A 22745-nucleotide genomic window follows, 5' to 3' on the forward strand; every position below is an offset into this window, starting at 1 on the left:
TTTTTATTGTGTAAGCCATCGAGTCTGTGGTCCTAGCAAACTAATATACACAGCACCCAACAATCCCATCGAGGATTGAAGCCATTGGTCTGACCAGAGCTTTAGGCTTCATCCATCTTTTCCTTATCAGGGTTGTGGGTGTCAGACTGGGAGGCCAGAAAGAACATAAAATGTAAGACCCCAGTGTGTCAAACCAACTAATGAGAAGGTGGAACAGAAACACAGAGCCACTGGACTTTGATTACTCTCGTGATTTATTAATATTCAGATTGAAAAAGGAGCCTTAGAGCCGCAAGTTACGCTAATTGGCACATTTGCTTTATTTATTTGTTTTCAAAACAAACTGGGTTTTTGATTTTTTTCCTTTTTGTTCATTCCATCACATTGAAAAGGAGGAAAAGAAAAATGGTTTTGAATTCACTCAATATTTTGGACTCCTCAGATGAACGGAACATTGCACACACACTTGGAACAGAGAGAGAGAGAGAGAGGAAAGTGGACTCCCACAGGGCCACACGCACCAGATCAAAAAACTTGGATACAGTGCAAGAATTTCCCCAAATGATTGGATCATCATTACCAAAAACTCGCCATAACAACACCAAGAAACAAAAAATGTTTAAGCCACACTGTTTGACTTGGGATCTTTCCTGCTTTTTTTTTTTTTTTTTTAAACTGTTTGCCACACAGAGAGAAAGAGGGCTAGTGGGTGGGAGAGGACGGACTCACAGACGTGAGCAGGACAGGAAGGGAAACTTCAGAGTGGAGCTGAGAAGAGGGTGAGGAGAGACAGGGCCCAGGAGAGGGGAGGGTGGGGACATGGAAAGCCATTTCTTAGAGTTCAGGCATGTTCTTGGTCCGCCTCACGTTCTTCTCCTTTACCCTCATCCTGCCGGGCACTTTCCTTAGGTTTGGTTTCATCTACAGCTTCTGAGGAAGAAAACAAGATGGGGGTGAGGGGAGAGTTAGTATTTTTGTCTCATCTGTTCATATGAAAGCACAATGCATTTCTTCTTTTTATACCATTTCATAAGAGCTTTAAGATAAAAAGAGATTACTGCTATCTTAGTAATATCATTTTCAAGTTCAGAAGAGTTTACCTCCAGAAGGTTGTTCAATGACACATCTGGAGGAGAGCTCAGGAACAAAACTATGATGCTGGGGGCAAGGAGTCCAAATAGAAATCACCATGGTCTTTAATCTCTCAGCCTCACAATCAATGTATCCACATATAGGCTTTTAACGTAGGGAATCAACAGTAATCTTGCATCACCTTTCCATCAGTGTCACACTAATTGTGATAGATACTACATGTGGATCATTGATTGAACAGCCATCCCAATGCCCTTGCCCCTTTTTTTCAAGCATCATAAAGGCTGGAAAGTGAAATACTTGAATTTCCAGCTCCCCTTAAAACTAAGGATGCCCACGGAACACAGTGGTGGCCAATTAGATAGAGACAGAATTCCCTGGGGAGGACTCCAGAGGAGGTGTTTGCCCTGTACTTTCTCCTATTGCTGGTGACTGAGGCATCAACAATACCTGTCAGTGTAGCAGCTGTCTTGTGATCATAAAGACAAAAACTACACTAAGGATGGTGGAATAGAAAGATAGGGGAAAAACGTATTACTGAGTAACCGTAGCATTTCCAAGGTGACCATTATTAGCTCTTAAAGAAGCAGCACACCAATCACATTTTCCAGCAAAACATTTTGGATGAAACTAACTCATTTCTGACCATCGCATTACTCCAGGTACCAGTAATGTTCCTCACGGATTACAGAATTTTGGTACACTAATGAATCATTTAATTTTCTGCCAAAAGAAAGACTCCAGATTTATTTTACTGAGGGCCTTCTATAGCGATTGGAAGTCCTTTCAGAGAATTTACTTAGTTCCACAGCCCTGCCCAAATCTTTGGATACTATAGGTATGTCCAGGGTGGTTTATTATCCTTATCAACTCCAAAAAAACAAACAAACAAACAAACAAACCCAACATATCTAGTGACCTCTTCAACTGCAAAAGAACAGAACATTGATTTAAATTGTTTGGAAACATATAGAAGGATTAGCTATAGGGACAAGATAAGAATTTAAAATTCTCTTACAAAAATAAATAAAAATTTGGGAGCTATTATGTATGATTTGACAGAGATTAGGACACTCAACAGAAAAGATGGACAGAGGTGAAGGTAAGAAGAATTACATATTTATGGACTAATGGGAACAAAATTCAAAAGGTGAAAACCAAAGAACAAAGATTCAGGTAATTCTGAGAAGCAGCCATACTTTTTGTCCCCTATTAAAGCGGAATCAGGCTAAATCCTCCCAAAGTCCCCCACTTTTCTCTTGTCATCTTTTGCCTAGGCCTAGGAGAAAAAGTGAAACTTGGCACTCATCTCTTTACTGTGTCAGCAAGTCACTGCTGTCTATTTCCTATTAAAAGAGCTTCAACATCTACACATGGTCCCCTTTAAATGTTTCAAAGTATTTCAAATTTATTCATTTACTTATTCAATAAATTGTTATGAAGTGCCTGCAGTGTGCCAGACATTCTTTTAGGTATTGAGAAGAAGCAGTGAAAAAAAAAAAGAAACAGCAAATAATGTTCCCCTTATTTAAGATTTTTATAATATAATTTTAACAGACAATGAAATCTACAATCAGCAGTGAGAGGGAACTTTAAGAACATCTAGTCACTAAACCATAACTCTTCAAAACAATATCTATTTTTGCTCAACTTTGAACAACTAACCCCCCTCCCCTTCCCCTGACACGTCCAACCCGGAACCTAGTGCAGGGAACGCCTTCAATTAATATTTATTCAATGAAAGAATCCTCACATCCTCATATCACAGATGAGGAAACTGAAGTCCAGGGACATAAAGAGATTTTCCCTAAATAATAAAATTTGCTTATGACCAAGACAGGACTAAAACCGAGGTCTTCTACTTATCCAGGTTTTCCGATTTTATAAGTTGGCCAAACTCAACCAGAGGGGGTCCAGGTCCAATCTGTTTTAGCAATTCTCCACTGGGAACTAAGTAGCTAGAGTCCACAGTCTTTTAGTGACCTATACAACTTCTGTGATTAAAAAGGAATTGTTGGCTTCAAAATGTAAAATAAAAACCGTAATATTGAAACTGATAAAGTTCAGGTAGGTGACCGCAAAAGAAAACATATCATTCAGTTAGCTGGGACTCAAGTCAGCTGAACACACACAATTTTACATATACGTACATTATATTTGATATGAGATGAGAGTAATTTTATACTTGTTTGATATAATTGAACATTAAACAAAGGGGTCATCTTTATGTTACATGAAGGAATAACTAGTTAGTAAAAACAAAATGTGTCAACTCAGTGGATTCAGTAAAACTTTTATAGGCCACCAGGAAATTATGGGGGGGAAAAAACATGCAGGAAACTATCTAAAGTAATAATCTTTTACAACCACAAAAATGAGGTAAACTGAGAACTCATAATAAAATATTTTTTAAATTAACCTTCATGCAAATGAAGGAAACAATAATCAGATGTGGATCACACATCTACTCTAGCTAGATTAACTTTGATGGGAGACTGCACATGTATTTGGAAAAGGTTTTAATCTCAAAGGGAAACTTACTGTGAAAAGAATCTGAGTTACATATAACTGGGTCCATTTGAGCGTGAATGTCAGCGAGAACTTCTGAATATTGCTAACTTGCTCCTTCTCCCACTAATGCCAACTCTGAACATGTCAGTCTAGTTAACTAATCATGTTGACCATATAGTGTATATCTATATTTTCTAACCTGTTCTATTCAGCAGCTTCACTGCCTGGAAAGAACCATGAATTATGACTTTCTTGGCCCCTTGTATAAAGCATTTAGCTATAGTTAACATATTTGATCTCTTACTATATGCTCAGAACAGTTCTAAGCGTGCCAGTGTCATTCCATTTAATCCTCACAGGTACCTTAATCATCCATTTTATAGCTGGGAAGCTGAGGCACAGCAAGATAGCCTACCTAAGGCCACACTGTTTGTGAAAGACAGCAGTGAACTCCAACCTAGGACATAGCCCTCTAATCTAATTTAGATTGCTCTTCCTACCCTGAACTTTGCCCAAGAAGGGTGGGTGGGTGTGTCCAGAGTGGGAGCTAGCACAGGGAGCCCACAGGTATATACATCTAGGGCCTACAATGTCTAAAAACTGGTCTTGGTAAAAACAGCTCAGAATGGAGGGAAGAATCCTGATCAGTCTTGAATACTATGACATTTTGCCTTGGTACTCTCTGGCACTAATCACATAATTCATAAATGCTAGAGACAAGTTAATATGCAATTTTTTGTATTTTGTGCAAAAAAATTTGATCATCATGGTGAGTGTCAAAGATAGATGAATTGCTGAGGCCAGCTGGTCACTCCAATTATCATGATCTAATTAGGGTAAATAATCACCTTCCCCATCTAGAAGGATCAACCTCCCTCTGAGACAGTTATTGCTTAAGAGGCTGTAGAAGCTAAATACTGAATGAGATTTTCAGTACCAAGGGACATAGAACAAATGGGTAGAAGTAAATGGGTCTAGAGCTCACAAATGAGAAAAGCCTGAAGTTGCTGATATGACAGCTGAAAACCAGCAAGTTAAGGAGTAGAAATGCTTTCTCCTTTTCAGTTTAGTTCTGAACATACATTTGTTTATATTAAAATGTGAAAACCTAATGCTAATGAAGTTCAATTAGATGTTCATCTACTGTTAATAATACTAAAATTTTTGTTAAGACATTATAGGACAAGAGCAAGATTAATCACATGATATCTATTTCTTTCTATCATCTATCTATTATCTATCTATCTATCTATCTATCTATCTATCTATCTATCTATCTATCTATCATCATTTATCTGTCTATCTCTATCACCCATCTATCATCTCAGGTGACCGGTGAACTTACCTCACTAAGAGTCATTAATGTTCTGTCTAGTGATGGCTTCTCCCTCAAATCAGTCCTCTTGAGGGGAAATCAACCCTCAAATCCAGTTTTACCATAAGATGGAATATGTTCAAGAAAAACAAACAAAAACAAACAAAAAAACTGATGATGCATTTTAGTGGTCTGGTCTAAAAGGGGAAATAATGTTCTTTTTTAAATGAAATAGGGTGATTTTTATGATAGTTATTTATACTAAATAATATTTAAATTCTCAAAAATTATATCTTGTCAATTTAAACGGATGATGATGTTAAAATCTGGTCAAGGGCTATAACCTTCTCCAACTTTGGCATTTTAGCCGTCACAAAAACATTACATTTTCTGGTCCAAAGACATCCTAGAAACCACCATGTTCTCTAGCAGTTTCCATGAATTTTGTCATTTCTGTATTAAAAAGGGAAAGTGAACATCATAGACAGTAACACCAAGTATTTTTAATGTTTTAGACTTGAAGGATGCTTCAAAGGAGAAGAAAAAAATGTGTTAATTCATTTATTTATTCATTCAGTGAAAGATCCTGGGCCTTACTATGTGCCATGTATTGTTCTATGCATTGCAAATATAGCAGTGGTGATACAGCAATGAAAACAGCAAAAATCTCTACCTTCTTGGCATCTACCTACTAGTAATTACTGTCATGTGTACTGTTTGTTGGAGAAGGTGTGTAAAGAAAAACATAGTAACGAGACAACAACTCAGACCAAACGGACATAATTTCTCCTGGGCCACTGCTTCTGGATTTCCAAAGTTGAGCATCTTTAATGAATCTCTTAAGTTTTGAGATATGGAAAACCCTAGTAGTTTTCACATTCTGGATCCACAACCACCATTCCTAAAAAAAAGAGCAAGACCACATTAAGAAAGCAATAAACATGGAAGTCATTTCTGTACCCATTTAAAACACTGCGCTGATAGCTTTAAACGAGTAATGGTACCCACCGTGGTCCTTGAAAAACATATGCCAAACTGGCTCTCTGATTCTTGTTGAAATAAATTCTGGAAGCAGTTCTTGCCCTTGTGCATTCCATTCATTTCCTCGAAAGGGTGAGAATACCACGTCTGCACATTGTGTTGGTGAGCAAATACCAGCAGCATATGCAGCAGCGGCTGCTCGTGTGCTCAGCCAGGCAGCCGGGCTGCAATGCTGCTGGAGGGATGGCGGCGTTCCCAGCTGCCATCGCCTACACTGAGCTCTAATGGCCCTGTTTGCTGGCTCTGGTCCAGGCCCCTCCACAGCCCTACATTACTGAAATTAGGTTGAGTGGATTTCCGAGTAAAACATTACCTCTTGGGACCTGCCCAGCAATCCCCAGCCTTGTCAACATTGATTAAATAGAAGCTGCTGTCATCCTGGGGCCATGCCCACAATTACTCTACCAGTCACCACTGGGCTGGGGTGTTTGCTCCCTTTACTTTTTTATTTTCATCTTTCTTGAATATTAAGCATCATCATCTCAAAGGCTCAAAGGAAAGTAATAAAAAAAAATTCCTTAGCTAACTCACATACGTCCCTCATTACTTTCAAGATCTTCTTCTTCTTGAGCTATGTACCAGATGTCAATCTGGAGCCTGATCGTGGCTTTTGTGGTCACTGGGGCCACATTTTACTCTTTTCGTTAACATATTCTATACTTTAAGTTAGTTTCAAAGCACTGAGCCAGTGTACACCATTTTGATGTCAACAGAATGGTGCAAATATCACCTATGTCCCCTCCTTGCTTTCTGAGCTTTTGAAAGAGGGAATAATCCTGTTACATATAACACTATTCACTTGAGGTCAAAGAGTAACAGGTAAGAATTTAACCAAGAAGAAAACTCAGAAGCAGAATGGCAGGGCGGCAGTGATATCTGAAACACACTACTTTTCCTCTTATCAATTTAGGTCTAGGACCAAGCTGATTTATATTCTAGCCTTGACCGTGCATTGCAACCAATTAGTCATATTACGTCAGTGAAGTTACTTTTCCTTTATTTGTCTCAGTTTCCTAATCTTCAAAAAATAGTAAATAATGGCTGCCCCACCTTATTGGAGGTTGTTTGGAGGTTGAAGGAAGGTATTTGAAAGCACTTTCTAAAATTTAAATTGCAGAATGTAGTATGTCGAGATGTTAATCCAACCTGTTGGATTTAGATTTAAAAAAAAAAACAACAACAACACCCATCGAGTTTAACATTTTCATCCCAGGAAGAAAAAAGCAGTTTCCCAAAGAAAACAAATAAACAAACGAACAAAACCACTTCTTTGCCAGATAAAAGATTAAGAGAACCTCTTCCCCAGAATGTTCCTACAAAGTCTCTGACTCTGACCAGAAAATAAGAATACAATTGATTTATCAATTAAACAGTTACTCAGCTATAGAAGTTGGAAAAGAATCTAGGATTTCTAATCTATAGAACAAAAGTTAGTGTCTTTTTCTGAATTGAGAAAATACCTAGAGATTTAAAAAAAAACTACAACAAAAGTCAAGGTACAATTTGACTGGCATTGAAAACTTCTTACACGTTTTCTGTTCAAAATGTCCAAACCATCAAAAATTATTGTTCTACCTTCTTCCCCCATTAGAAACATCCAGAAAGATAAAAATTATAATTTATGCAGCTTGCATAGTTGCCACAAATCATTTTTGGGACAAGATGAAATAAATATATAAAATTCAATGGTGTTAACAACATTTCTTACCATTATCACAATGAATAAGTCAACTTTTAAAAGTTAAAAATTAAAAATTGGGGGATATTTTCATTTTAACATAATAGTCAAGTGGACTCATTTGTTTTTTCCTCCCCCTAGCTAAATTACTAAACGACGTGCTGAGCTGGCAGTTAAATGTGTAGATTTATTGAGGCATTGCTTAATGTCAGTATGTGGGAGGAATAGAAGATGGCGAGTTAGCATGGATAATGATTGATGGCTCCTCTGACACTGAGAATTTTTGAGAAGGGCTATGTCAGAGATAGAGAAATAATGTTGTGATATCGAATGTTGCTAATAGTGATGATTAGAAACAGTTCAGCCTAGAAATTAAGTTTGTTTTGCTCTTTTCTATAGAATTATGTGCGTTTGTGTGTGTGTGTGTGTGTGTGTGTGTGTGTGTATTTAAGTTCAAAATTCCATCTGACAAAAGTTCTACTGTGCATCTCTCCTTTTCACTTCATAGTATCCCAGGTGAGGAGAATCCTAGCCAAGAGAAAAATCTTAGTTGCATCTCTCTAGCTTTTATAAACTCAATTGTCTAAGGGGACAGGCAGATAATAACATTAATGTGAAAACCTAGCCATAAGTAAAACCAGTGGTGGAGTCTCTGGGGAACTGGAAAGTGCAGGCATTTCCTAAAGGCATTCAAAAATTTTGAATAAATAAAAGGGCGCAGGGTAATGCAATAAGACTCTTAAATTGTACCAGGAAGATACAATGTGGACTCCAATTTCAAAATGAAAGAGGTTCCCTTTAATCAGAATAAAATCTAGTCATATTTGTCTTCAAGAATGAACTTTAAATCGGAAGTCATGAATAACAGTGCAGCCTTTTCCATTTTGCTAAATATAAATTACTCACATTTAAAGAATTTTTTAGTGAATGATATAAAAAATAAATCATTACTATTTCATATTTTAAAAATGACTTCCCAAAGCAAAAAGAGATAGCAAAAAATCAATTCTCAATATTCTCTCTCCCCTCCTTGCCATTCAAATATTCTCAACATCTCTACATCCCTGCCTATACCTTCCAGATGTCCTACGTTCCTTGTCACAGATACTGTTGGTGACCCTCTCAGATTCTCTTGCCAGGCTCAGGTACCCATCTCCCAGCTACTGGAGGCGTTGGCTGCCAATGCCCACACCTGCCCCTTGGACAGGGAATATAAGAACCACCTCAACTTGAAGTGCCTAAAAGGTCATGCCTCCTTCACAACCCATGACTCCAGAGCCCTTGCTTTCGGGCAAAACAATGTCTGTACTGAAATTTGCGCTTCAGAGCTCACTGTGGGATCAAACTGAGATTACGCATTCCTGAATGCACTTCTTCCCCTGGCCTCTCCTCTTTCTTCACTTCCTTAGAGATTTCCACTAATGAGGTATTTGTATAAGATTCCCTTCTCAGGCTCTGATTCTAGAGAACAAAACCAAAGTTATTATTTTAACCAAAAATTAAGGACTAGGGTTGGGAGGCAGGCCAACGACCCCAGCCAATGTATCTAGCAAGTGCTGCTGAATGATGCCCCATGACCCAGCTCAAATGCCCTTTCCACACCTCCAAACCTATCTTAGGCAGAATCAATCACTTCCTTCTCTTTATTTATATGGAAAATATATCCTTGGCATTATATACTACTCTGTCGTATCCTTTCTAGTCTTCTTGACTAAGAACTAACTTCTCCAAGGAAAAGGATACATTCGTTAACATTTAAACTCTACAAAGGAAGAAATGTTTGATTTTGTTCACTGATGAATCCCAAATGCCTAGGAAATTGTATATATGTATGGCTGTATTAATAAATCAATGCATGTATATTACCCTCAACTGCTAGTATCATGTTTATAACAAGACAAGCATTCCATGTTTATAGAAGGAAAGAAAGTAATGGAAAAGGGGAGAAATCCCAAGAAGATTTGTGACATTTAAATAAAACCTCAATTAACCTCAGGCAGAAGAAGTATAGACCTGTAATGTTACCATGACCGAATAGCAGAGATTTGTCTGAATTTCAAAATATTGGATTATAAAAAGGAGCCCTAATATTATCCTGATTTATAGCCATGGAAAACATTATTCCATCATCTTCCATGTTTTTCACTAATTTTAATTTTATGTCTTCCAATTTATAACAAATTATTCAAATAAAACAAGCCCAAATGTAAAAAATAGGTAGCTACTATAAAGAGTAGTGGTTAAGAGAGCTAGTTCTAGAACTGAACTATTAGCATTTAAATTCTGTCTCTGACACCATGATTTTGAGTAAGTTACTTAACCTCTTATTGCGTCATTTTCCTATCTGTAATTGATGATAATATTAGTCTCCATTTCATGGGGTTGTTATGAGATTTAAACATGTTAATTATTTCAAGTTCTTAATAACGAATGGTGTGTTTCAGTAAGTTCTCAATAAGTGTTGGCTATTATTATTAAGTGACTGAAGAGGAACTGACATTGGTTTAGTGTTTGCTCTGTGCCAACCATTGCACTAAGGGGTTCCACATATAGTAGCCAATATGTATTTCCTTGCTTTCCCATTTCTTCCTCAGTAAAGTGGGGATAATAATATCTACCTCATAGATTTGTGATGAGCATTAAATGAGAGAATAAAACCTCACACAGTGCCACTACCTTGCTCACACCCATGTGCTTTAATGAATGACAGTTATCTTCTCCATCATCACTAATTCATGCTTATACGATCTTAGCCCACAGTCAAGGAGAAACTTTCTTCAAATATCCTGAGAAAGGGAGAGAAAAAGTCTGTGACTTAGGAAATTTTTTCTTGTAGAGTGAAGAAAAAAAAAATCATTCTTTTTAAAAAGGCTTTGACACCGAGGGCCGAGGGCCAGAAATTATCACAAGGGCAGAGATAACCATTGACCAAACTTGAGGAGCCTGATTCTATAATGAAAAAGATCAAGGCTGCTAAACAGTAATGTCTCAAAAGGCAAGAACTTCTCTGTTAGTGTCTCTACTTCAGAACAGAACAATCTTCTCTATTTTCAACCCAAAGAAGAGCAGCCAGTTGATTTCAAAAGGAAATAACCTTATCCTCGGCCTTAACTCCATTTGATTCCCTAAATTTTGTAGCAAGAATGTACCATACTGAATGAGCAAGAACCATCTCCCCCTGCTCCTGGATGTGGAGTAATTCTCGCATCTAGTAGGCAAATTACAGAGGGGATGACAAATCTGCAGGCTTAAGACATCATAGCATATGTAATTTTAAGAGAAATTTCCTTATTCAATAATAATTATTGAATCTAAAACTTGAAAAAGACTTAAACTTCTTGTCTTGTAACTTTGGGGAAAATAACCAGATACAGTGACATGAGAACGATCTTTTCATTTCCAAGAGGGCTTGCAGCCCTCTGGGGACAGGACATATGTTGGGGGAGAAATCATGAGACTGTGTAGAAGTTATTGTTTCTACTGATGCACAACACTCTCATTTCTGGGTCTTCTGAAGCAAGGAATTCCGGCAGACTTTGAAGAATAGAGTAGAGATGGAGTAGGAAGGGACCATTCTCTTAAAAAAGAATTCCAGGCACAGTAACACCATACTTCTCTTGGGTTAAAGGTAGCATTTTCCCTCCTCCCCTAAGAATTATCTCTAATTCCTCCTGCTGCATTTTGGAGGAAGATAATAATTTTCAAAAAATCTGACCTCAGGTATTTGATATTAACTATTTTGGTCCATAGTTAGGAGATGAGGAAAAAAGAAACAGGCTTTGTTTGCCATTTTTCACTGAATGTATTTTCTTAGCTTTTCTTTCTTAGCAGTTTTTCACATTTATTGAAACAGGCTGCTTAGACATTGTACTAGCCATTTCAAGTTTGTTTTTCCTTAGGTATTTCTATTATACTCATTGTTTTCAACAATGAGTCACTCTAGATCTTATCTACTGATCAGTTCCAAAAATCTATTAATTTGTGTTTGTCACATCTTGAGATAGTTAATGAACAATCCTCTAGGTTACACTGGTTTTCATTTAAAAAGTAAACTAATTATTTGCAATGTTTTAACATACATTGAGTTAATGTGCCTTATTACAAAGTTTGTATTTTCAACATTTGTCTTTAAAAACAAAAACAGATCTAGGTTTGTGGAATCCTACAATCTGAAATTTGATTACATGATTTGATTATCTGACTCCAGGGTTAAAATACAGAAATCAAAACTAGACATAATTCTACCTCTGTAAGAATCACTCCAATAGCAATGCAGCCGCCTAAATTATTTTCCTATGTGTGAATATATATCTATTGCTTGGGTAACATTTAAATTTTAATATAAAAGCACTACATTTATGAGTCATATTCAGCACATGCCCTGCCATCATATATTGAGGTAGTATTTGCGATTCGCCAGACAATTATGTATCTTTGTTGTTTAATTTTCCCTTATGTCTGTATCTAACAGCCCTAAGAAAACTAAAGACTTGGCAGTTGTTTTGCTAATTTTAACAATGCAAATGGATAAACCACATAATTCAGGACAAAAGTACAAAATCTGTATACATTGTCATAGCGTTGGCTTGTAATTATTTGTAAAATTACGGACTAGGGGAAGCTGAAGGAGCTCTTAGAGATCATCTAATCTCAGCCCCTCATTCCCTCTGAGAAAAAACTGAAGATGGAGAGTGTCCGTGACCTGCCCAAAGTCACACAGCTAATTAGAATTCAGTGCATCCTCCCCTAATATCATAACACCTCTCTCAACCTTTGGGGATGAGTGAATTCTACTGCTTGATGTCAATTTGCCTTTCTTTCCAGTAGTCCTCAATGCACTATGTAAACCTATTCTTCCCTTCCTTGTCTCCCTCCTTTTCTTTCTTACTGTACTCCCTGCCCTTATCTGTCTCTTCCTCCCTCCCTCCATTTCTTTTCCCCGTTGTGAAATAAAAGGTAAGCTCAATATAATTTTGCTTGAACGGCTACCAGAAGTAATTTTAGATACTATGGAGGCTTGCAGAACCAGGGCTGAAAATTATAGTTGTATCAGACATCCACATATTATGTACAGATTGTGACAGGTGAAGTGGATATTCTATGCAGGGAGGAAAAGAAATGGGAACCTCTAAAATTGTAACTTAGGCTGAGTAGTTGTCACTGATTATGGTTAGGTTTCATAAACTAAGTAACCAAAGAATTACTAGATAATGGAAGCCCAGAAGTAGCTAAAATTACTACAAATACTGTCATATCTAAGAATCCATAAGAGATTATGACTACGTCCTGAAGAAGAGAAAATAAAAGTACATGCCATTCCCCCATCTACCACCACACTCACTTCCCAAGGAAAGCAGTGTTAAAAAACCCAACTGAGAAGGTTTAACTCAATGTTGAAATTAATGTAAAAACATTACTATGACAAGAAAGTACTGTAAAAGGTGTTTGTGTTACATGCTTGCATGTAGGTAAATAAACGCATTCCCCATCTCTTACTGTGACAATTCATTTTGTACTCATTGTGAGTTTCAGCTTCCTGGGGTTTGTCAAATTATGGCACTGCCTTCGAGTGAAAAATTCTTTAAGAATCAATAGCACGCACTGGAACACAACCAGAAATATCAAAAAATTAATATTTGTATTTGTACTGATTTTTCTCTTTTTAGTCAAAGATCCCAAAGCTTTTTACTCATTTTTACTTATATTTAGTGGTAAAAAATGTAATAGCTTTGGCTATTACATCATGGGGACATGATGGTACAATACCCAGTTAAAGAATAAAGACTCCTGGTGAGTCTGAAGCTTATCTAGGATAGAACTCTAAAATCAAATATGTCTGCCCATCATGTAATACTGCCATTTGAAAAATCAGGGCTGGCCGGTTGGCTCAGTTGGTTAGAGCACAGCGCTCATAACACCCAGGTCGTAGGCTCAATTCCCACATAGGCCAGTGAGTTGTGCCCTCCTCAACTAGATTTAGCACAAACGATTTCACAACTAGATTGAAAGCAATGACTTGACTCAGAGCTGATGGGTCCTGGAAAACACACACTGTTCCCCAATATTCCCCAATAAAAATTAAAGGAAAGAAAAAGAAAAATCATACCGCGGAAGGCATTCTCTCTTTTCTTGACACAGTGTTGTTGTTTTTTCCCTCCTAACAAAGTCATTTTCCAAGACACACCTTATGTCTAGCATCTACCTCCTACTGTCTTCTGTCTTTCAGAACCTATTTATTTGAAAGTAATCAGACTATGTACCGAAACCTTAGATTAGAAAGGGTCTTAGGAGACGCTTCATTTACACCTCACCTAGTACAGGAATCCCCAAGAACACTTAAACTGGACAGCCTCTGCTTCAGCAGGTCATTTCGGCTCTAACTGTAAGTTATTCCTGATATTGAGCTATAATCTACCTCCCCTAAGCTTTTATGGAGTTCTTTCTTCTGGGATAACACAGAACAAAACAGATCCTCAATATATTTTCTTTTTGCTACAAGACTGTCCAAAAATGCAAAGATAACATCTTCTTTCTTCAAGTAGTTTACAAACCTGCTTTTTTCTCTTCAAGCTTCATGAAAGAACAAATTGTAATTATGCCATCTTTTCTTCATCTCACCTTCCTTATTTCTCTATGAGCTGACTTTAACGTTACCATTTTTCTAACAGTGCTTCCTCAAATTCACCAAAAAGCAAAAGCAAACAAACAAATACATATAGGTCGTAAGGCCTTTTCTCATTCTTGATTTTTTTCTGACTACACCTTATTTTGACACTGTTGACCTTTACTTGAGCTCTATGCTCCAGAAAACAGTGACAGTTAGGAGGTTCCCCCAACATTTTGTTTTCTGAAGTCTCCCCATTCTTTGGTGCTCCAGGAAATGGCTTCTGGCAAAACACTCTTTTCCATATGATTTACTGTCTACTCTTTCTCATGATTCCCAGAAGACTCATGGGTGACTCCCTTTTTTACCTGTAACAAGGCCAAACACAGATCTTTCCCCTGAACCTGCTGACAAAGCCAGACACAGACCCTCCAATTTCCTATTCTTTGCCTCATAAATGAGTAACTGAGATTAGAATTGTTTGTCCCTTTAAAACAAGTTAGAGGCAGAGATAAACAAATCCTGCTCAGTTAACTGACTACCCTTCTGATTGAAAAACAACTCCAGTTGTAAATCACCCTACCTGTAACTTATCTGCTCCTCCCTATAAAAGTGTAAGCAAAAACCACCCCACGGAGACACTATGACCTGGGGAGCTAGGGTCCATATTGCAATAGCCTGAACAAAATCATCTCCTCAATTGTTGGTGCATTTTTGTTTTTCTGACATCTTAAAACATTTCTTTTTTCTTTTTTTTTTTTTTAAACTTCAGTGAAGACTATGATCTGGATTTATTTCCGCTGTTTTCCAGCATTTCTTTTGCTGTTCTAGGTCTAGTTTTTAGTCCGTGTACCCTACTTTCCAAGATTCAACTCTATGTTCTATTTGTAGACTGTATCAAAAAACCCATTCTCTCTACTAAGTTCAACCCATAACCATATAACCACCAAATATATATTATCAGTGTCATATTGTTAATCCCTATACATCACTGTTACCAGTTTTGTGTTCTTTATCACAAAACTTCAATGATTCCTGGTATCATAATCAAATTCCAATTTCTACTGCCAAATATTTCTCCACAACCTTGACTCTACTTCTGGCTCTAGTCTTATATCTCAGGCCATATTGGACATCACACAATCACTATCATTACAAATATAACCAGATTGGCCTTATCATTCGCTCAGGCATCCAAGTTTAAATTCTTTCTCTCCACATGCACTTCTCTACATCTATTTAGTTTTCTTTCTCAACAACACATCTCTCCAATTGAGGACTTAAAAATAGAAAGAAAAAATAAAAATAAGAACTGTACTGATACACTTGATGAAAAATATGCCAAACTCAGAGGAAATAGAGACTAACCATACCACTACTATTACCGTATTTCCCCCAAAATAAGACCTACCCCGAAAATAAGCCCCAGTTAAGATCTCAGCCAGACGGACGCATTTAGTACGTTAGGATGATGTTCCAGAAGATGACATGACTGTATTTGAATAAAAATAGATTGTTGTACATGAAAAAATAAGATATCCCCTGAAAATAAGCCCTCATGGAGCAAAAATTAATATAAGACACAGTCTTATTTTGGGGAAAACATGGTGCTACTACTACTGCTACTACTACTTGGGCATGGAACCAGTAGGAAGCAATGGAAGGAAGCACAAGTGGATAAGGATAACACAGTATCTAAAGTACCTGGTTAAGGAACATAGTCAAGTATGAGGTCAATAACAGGGGAAGTCAACAAGCATTGGAAGCAAGTAGAACATAGCAACTGGAAAGAGGCTAATATAGAGAGACCATGGACATGTGGGAAAGTCTGTCAGCCAGGAATAGGGCTCCCTAATCATGGGTCCAAGAACAATATTCTGATCTCTAAGAGGATGATGAAAATAAGGCAGGTTCTTAGTCTCAGAGAAACCAGAGTACAAATGAGATGAATGAGACAGGGACTTAGGTAAAGCCAAGCAAGCTGAAATCCAGTTAGTGGGACTGTTTCAAGTAAGAGACCAATTACTAGTGTTTAGGCACAGGTTGATTTGATGCCAAGCCAGTTGTGTGTAGGGCTGTTTACTTTTCCCAGCCCAGTAATGAGAATGACATCAATTCCAGAACCAGACATAGAACTCAACCTGAAAGAGAGATGGTGAGTGACCTCATCAGTGGGGCCTACAGGGACAGACAGCACTACAGCAGGCTGGCATTCCAGGGGGTGCTGGAGTCACCAATGTCTGAACCAATGCAATCATCTCTTAATATGTCTTCCTGCTTCCGAGGTGGCCCTCTTGAAAACGTCTCTGTCGTTGATAGTGGTAGATAAAATCGTTATTTAAAGCCAACAGATGATAATGTGAAAAGCGAGAGGCTTTTTCGTATGGTTGCTGCCCCAACAAATTCTCTGACGTCACTGAGTTAAAAACAATGACTTTCCTTTTCATATAAATGACAGTGTACTAAATACAGTTTTTTTTGGTCATAATCTCACTATAATTTTGTGTAGACGTGTTTGATGTCAGCTGTCTGTTTAACCCACATGTCTTCGCCATCACTGCTGACTCAGGTCATAGAATTGCCAAAGAGTAAGTAGTACAGAGGCTTTTTAAACTCATCCAGGGGCCTAGGCTCTCTTGCCTAGTGGTTGAGACCAAAACCAAGAAAATACTACAGATAGGAAAAATAAACTAGGGGTTTTGGTTTTTGAAGTTAGATTTTTACGAGATCTTGAAAGGAGAATTGGTGAATTAAGGGACACATCAATTTGGGGATAAAGGCAGTATGGAAAATATTCAGAAGATGTGGGGGGGAAATAAGAAAAGTTTTACTGAGCCGGCCCAGTGGCTCAGGTGGTTGGAGCTCCATGCTCCTAACTCCGAAGGCTGCCAGTTCGATTCCCACATGGGACAGAGGGCTCTCAACCACAAGGTTGCTGGTTCAACTCCTCGAGTCCCGCAAGGGACTGTGGGCTCCGACCCCTACAAATAAGATTGAACACAGTCCCTTGAGCTGAGCTGCCTCCCAGATGGCTCAGTTGGTTGGAGCACAGGCTCCCAACCACAAGGTTGCCAGTTCGATTCCTCGAGTCCCGCAAGGGATGGTGGGCAGCGCCCCCTGCAACTAAGATTGAACACGGCACCTTGAGCTGAGCTGCCGCTGAGCTCCCGGATGGCTCAGTAGTTTGGAGAGCATCCGCTCAACCACAAGGTTGCCGGTTCGACTCCCACAGGGGATCGTGGGCTGCACCCCCTGCAACTAGCAATGGCAACTGGACCTGGAGTTGAGCTGCGCCCTCCACAGCTAAGACTGAAAGGACGACAACTTGAAGCTGAACAGCACCCTCCACCACTAAGATTGAAAGGACAACAACTTGACTTGGAAAAAAGTCCTGAAAGTACACACGGTTCCCCAATAAAGTCCTATCCTCCTTCCCCAATAAAAAAGAAAAAAAGAAAAGTTTTACTGATGGAAACCGAGTATAAATTATAACACAAAAAGAAATTCTATGGAGTGTCAATACCTTCTAGCCAAAGACTACTGGGAACACATCTATAGTTGAACAAAGTGGCGTTTATTGACATGCTGCAGCTCTGGGGAACATCCACCCTGGGGAACCATGAGGCATTCCAATGAGAAGGGGGTTAGAAAGGACTTATTTGGGCTTATGCTAGGGGATTTGGATTCAAGGAGGCAGAGCTTTGCTCTGGATTGGATGCTGTCATGAAATGGAGATCGTTTTATGATTGGGCATCTCAATAAATATTATCTACAAGGAAAGAAGAATGAAGCAAGCATCATCATTCATATTAGCCAGGTTAGGGAAATACTTGGACATTTTATGCTTTAGACGAAGTCCATTCTTAGTTTGTGGTCAAACAGAATTATGGTGGTTTGTTTTGTCTTGAACAATCACAAAAGTCTGACATTGATATTCTATGAAATTGTTCTTACAACAGGAGCATTAAGGCCTATCTGTGAGCACCAGGCCAGCTCCTGGCTGTCAGAGACTGCTTTTCTCTTTCTCAGGAGAAATAGGGGAGATGAAACTTGACTTTTCCATATCTGAGGCATCACTATTAAGGCCCGTCCTCATATTTGCCTGTGTCCCCCTCCAAAGTTTTCCATCTAGTAATATTACGGACGTGTGACTCCCTTGAGCATCATAAAAGAGAAATCATATTGATTGCACAGAGACAGTAAAAAGATTCTACCTCTACCCAGTGCCATCAGCTGAAGCTCTATCCTGAAATGCTTTTACTGGCTCTTAAAGATGCTTATGGATCCCAATGGACTAGTGGCACTGTTTTCTAATTTAAAATATTTTAATTAAATAAAATCCTTCGTGAGGAAGAAAGAGTGAGCCAGATTGGAGTCTGTCACCTCAGTTGTTTTCTCACTTCACTGATATGACAAGACAGCAAGTTTGGGGTTTTCCCCATCTCTCTCTTCCCCTCCTTCCTTTAATGGCCTGTCAAAAGGTAATTCCATCCTGTGTTGGCATTAATGCCTGCTGTAAATAAAGAGGAAATGGGAGGAAAAGGGAGGAGGGAAAAGAGGAGTATGTGTGATAAAAGCTAGATTTGCAGTTCAATTGCAAGGCATCTCTCAGTGTCTAGACACCAGCTGCCTGGTAACCATGGGAACCCAGTAACTTTGGCTGATGGGCTGAGGAGTAATGACTGTCAGGAGATCTGGGTGGGAACATGGTGGTGGGGGCAGAGGAAGGAAGGTTGGGAGAGATGGCACAGAGCGTATTAGAGTAATACGGGAGAGAACAAGAGAAAATAAAACTCTCTCTGTGAAAGGGTGGCATTAACCTTGTTACCATTTTTTCTCATGGCAGATTTGCACATGGTGACAAGGTACAAATCTGCCATACCGGGCAGGTGTCAGGACACAGGTTGTTAAAGATGAATAGCTGAGCTGGAATGATTATATTCCCATCAACCTCCTGCCAGTGCCAAAGTATTTCCTCAGTAAACCAAAGCTTTCCATGGTAAACAGACACGATCAACAATTGTCTGAAGTCTCAGGGGTAGGAAATTCCCATCCCCAAGAATGGCTGTCACTTTTACAAACACTCAGCAGTGAAGATTAATCACAGCTCTTTCCATCTACTGTGTCCTCCCTTCTTGCTGCTCCCATTTTCTCTAGTCATATGCAGGGGTTGTGTGCTGTTCAAATAAAGGCGGATGGTGGTAGGAAGGTTGAGGGAATGAGTCAGAAATGAAGAGTTACCAGTTTGGGGCCAAATCATCAATCATACAAACATATTTTGTTCTCTTATTCATGTTAGATTTCTATCATCAGAGGTTACCAGTCCCTAGATTTTGCAGCCTTGCAGTTGCTTGCTGTCACCCTTTTTCCTTCCTACTCACACATTCCTTTTGATTGGGATTTTAGGTAGCACTGGCACCCCATCCCATCCTTCTCATCACCAAATGTTGTGCCCCTTCCCACCCCCTCCTCACATGTCCCCACCCCATTTCCTTGACTAAGTGCCACCACATACACACATACTCCCAAGAACCTCCAGCCTCTTTGATAATGCAGAGCAGCCCTTTCTCATCCAAGTTTGTCTGCAGCTATACAGACTAGATGTACTGTCTGTCTCATAGTGTTTCACTTTTAGTCATGTGACCTTACCCACCACAGTTAGAAGTCGATAGGAGACCTGCTGGTTTTATTGGAGTTATCTGGGTCACAAAACTGTTTCCAATTGTGCAAAGCTAACAGATGATGTAAGTGTTAATCCTTGGACTCTGATTGAGAAAAGCCAACAGGGATGTCTGAATATGTGTAGGTACATATATATAATATACATTATATGTATAATATATATTGTATGTATATAATATATATACATATAGCTAAAAATGTATACACATTTTAAGAAAGGAAAACTGTATTAAAATTATAATAATACATACTGATAACAAAAGATGAATACAAGTCACGTTTGATTTCTGCAATTACAAGAGGTGCTCAAAGTGGTTACCATCAGCGCCCAGACACTTCTGATTACGGCGAACTACTGCTTGAGCAGCGTTGACCAAAGTGCCCACTTGTATACATTTTTTGGCACCCCTGGTATGTGTACATATATCACAACTGTGTATATGTGTATATACTCACACAAACATAATACTGTCTGTAGATTTTTATGCAATGGTTCCTCTCAAGAAATGCTCCTGTGTGAAAAAAATGTCTCAATCATATTACTCTATAATCAACATGTAGAAATATTCAACATACTACAAAGGGGCTACTGATAGGTAAATGCACATCTAACTATAATTTATGATAAGTAGAACATTTTAATCCACCAAAGACTCTTTATTAGTAATTAAAACTTGCATGACGTTGATCTGATGATCTAACATGACAGAAAGACAGCTTGTCCCTAAGCAAAGGCTTCTTTTTGTCATCTATTCCCAGTCAGGGTAGAATTCCCAGTGGTTTTGAACTGCTAAAATGGTCCTCTGCTTTTGGAGACACATCTTTTGCACGGGCAGATGAAACCGATGTGTCCCTATAACTCGTGCTCCCTGAAGGGAGTGACTGTGAAGCAGTAGCACTAGGGCAAGGACCTGGTCCTCTGGTGCCACTGACACCGCCCACTTACAGACACTGTCAAGTTGCCTACATCTTCCGGTCATTAGGAGGGATAACATTGCATGTGAAAACTATATGAGTCACCAAAGAACTTGTAGGGGGAAAGGAAGATGGGAGAGCATCTTCCCAGGAGGTAGAGGGGAGGCAAAGCAAATGAATGTAAGAGTGATTGGGGGTCACCCTTGCCATATATGCACTTGACCATCAACGTTGACTCAGCTACTGTAAGTAGCTATCTTCTTCCTCACTCATTGAATCAATCACATCTACTGGGCATTCACTATCTGTTCCAGTTGCTGGGGATATAGCTGTTTACAAAACAATAATAAAACAAAAAATATCCTGTCCTCATGGAACTTATACTATAAATAAAGAAGTAAAATATATAGCATGTTGGGTGATGGTAAGAGCTATGAAAAACATAAGGTTGGGAAGGGAAATAGAGCGTTCTGGGATGAGGTGGAGTGAGTGACAATATCAAACAGTGAGAAAGTGTCTTTGAGAGGTGACATGTGAATAGAGAGCTGAAGGTTAGGGCGTGAACTCCAAAGAGCATCTAAAGGAGGGAGCTTACTAGACAGAGGGAACAGTTACGGCAAATGCCCTAGATTTGAGCACACATGGTTGTTGGCGTTGTAGTAAGGAAATCAGTATTGCTAGAAAGGGACAGTAAAGGAAGATGATCTTCAAGTAGTAACCTAGAGAGGAGGGTGTTAATCACAGAGCAAACTGAGGTTATTTTAAGGAATTGGCTTTTATTGAAGTGAGGTGGGTGCTAGAAAAAGGGAGATGTGCTCAGAGTATAGATATATTTTGATGGTGGAGCCAACAAGATTTGCTGACAGATTTCATGTTGTTAAAGAAAAACAAGTCAGGGATAATTCCAAGGTATATGGCCTGAGCCTCAGGAAAAGATAAACTTGCCATTTCCTGAAGTGGGGAAGCCTTGAGGACTATGTTCAGGGAGAAAAGACAGACATTCGGTATCCAAAATGTTCAATTTGAGGTGCGTATTAGATATATAAGTTGAGACGTAGAGTAAGCAGTTGCTTGGAATGGGGAGAGAGGTCTGGGCTACAGATGGGGATTTATTAAGTTGTACACAATATTTCAAGCCATAGAGAAGAAGCGGTACAAGATGGAACCATGGGGATACTCCAACATTTAGAAACCAGGAGAAGAAGAAGGGCAAAGGAAACGGAAAGGGAACAGCCACTGTGGTTAGCAGAAAAATTAGGAATAGGTAATATGCTGCATGACCAGTAACAAAAATATTTCAAAGAGTAGAAAGTGGCCAACTATCAAATGCTGTTAGTGGGTCAAAGCAGATGAGGTCTTAAAACTGACCGTTACATTTTAGCCACGTGGAGGTCATTTGTGACTTTGGAAAAGTTATTTCAGTGGAGGCTGAGATGGAACGTATGATTGTTGTGGATTCAAGAGAGAACGGGAAGAAATAAGTTGGAGACAGTGAGTATAGAGAACTGTGGTTAAGAATACTGATTCTGGAACTAGACTGTTTGAGTTTCAATCTGGAACCACTTCCCAAATGTGATACCTTGGACAAATTATGTAATCTCCCTGGACCTTGATTTCTCCACCTCTATATAAAATGGGAGCACAGTACCTACTTCGTAGGGTTGTTGTAAAGTATGGTACGTATAAAATGCTTAAATGATGTGCTCAGTAAGTATGAACTAAAACAGTCCTTAAGAGAGTCACTTCTCTTAACCCTTAGAAAGATAGAGTCCTTGTGAACAAGTTCTATTATCAGCTCTGGAGACTAACATAATAAAAATTGTTGTCTGAGCAACTATGATGAAAGCTGCCAGCCTTGATTTACCCTCATATTGCTTTGTTACAGATTTGGATTGAACCACCTCAAA

General features: G+C 38.7%; 1 protein-coding gene across 2 annotated transcripts in view; it reads right to left on the minus strand.

The window, feature by feature from the left end:
- Window positions 1-236: 236 nt before the first annotated feature.
- GAP43 (growth associated protein 43) overlaps window positions 237-22745 on the minus strand; it is a 95437-nt gene continuing 72928 nt past the window's right edge. For both annotated transcript variants that reach the window (XM_019734880.2, XM_074331579.1), the window contains exon 3: window positions 237-930. In XM_019734880.2, coding sequence (XP_019590439.2) covers window positions 842-930 — 89 coding nt within the window. In that variant the 3' untranslated portion in view covers window positions 237-841. The remainder of the gene's footprint in view (window positions 931-22745) is intronic.

This window comes from Rhinolophus sinicus, linkage group LG01 (genome assembly GCF_036562045.2).
Source record: "Rhinolophus sinicus isolate RSC01 linkage group LG01, ASM3656204v1, whole genome shotgun sequence".
In the NCBI taxonomy this organism is placed as follows: Eukaryota; Metazoa; Chordata; class Mammalia; order Chiroptera; family Rhinolophidae; genus Rhinolophus; species Rhinolophus sinicus.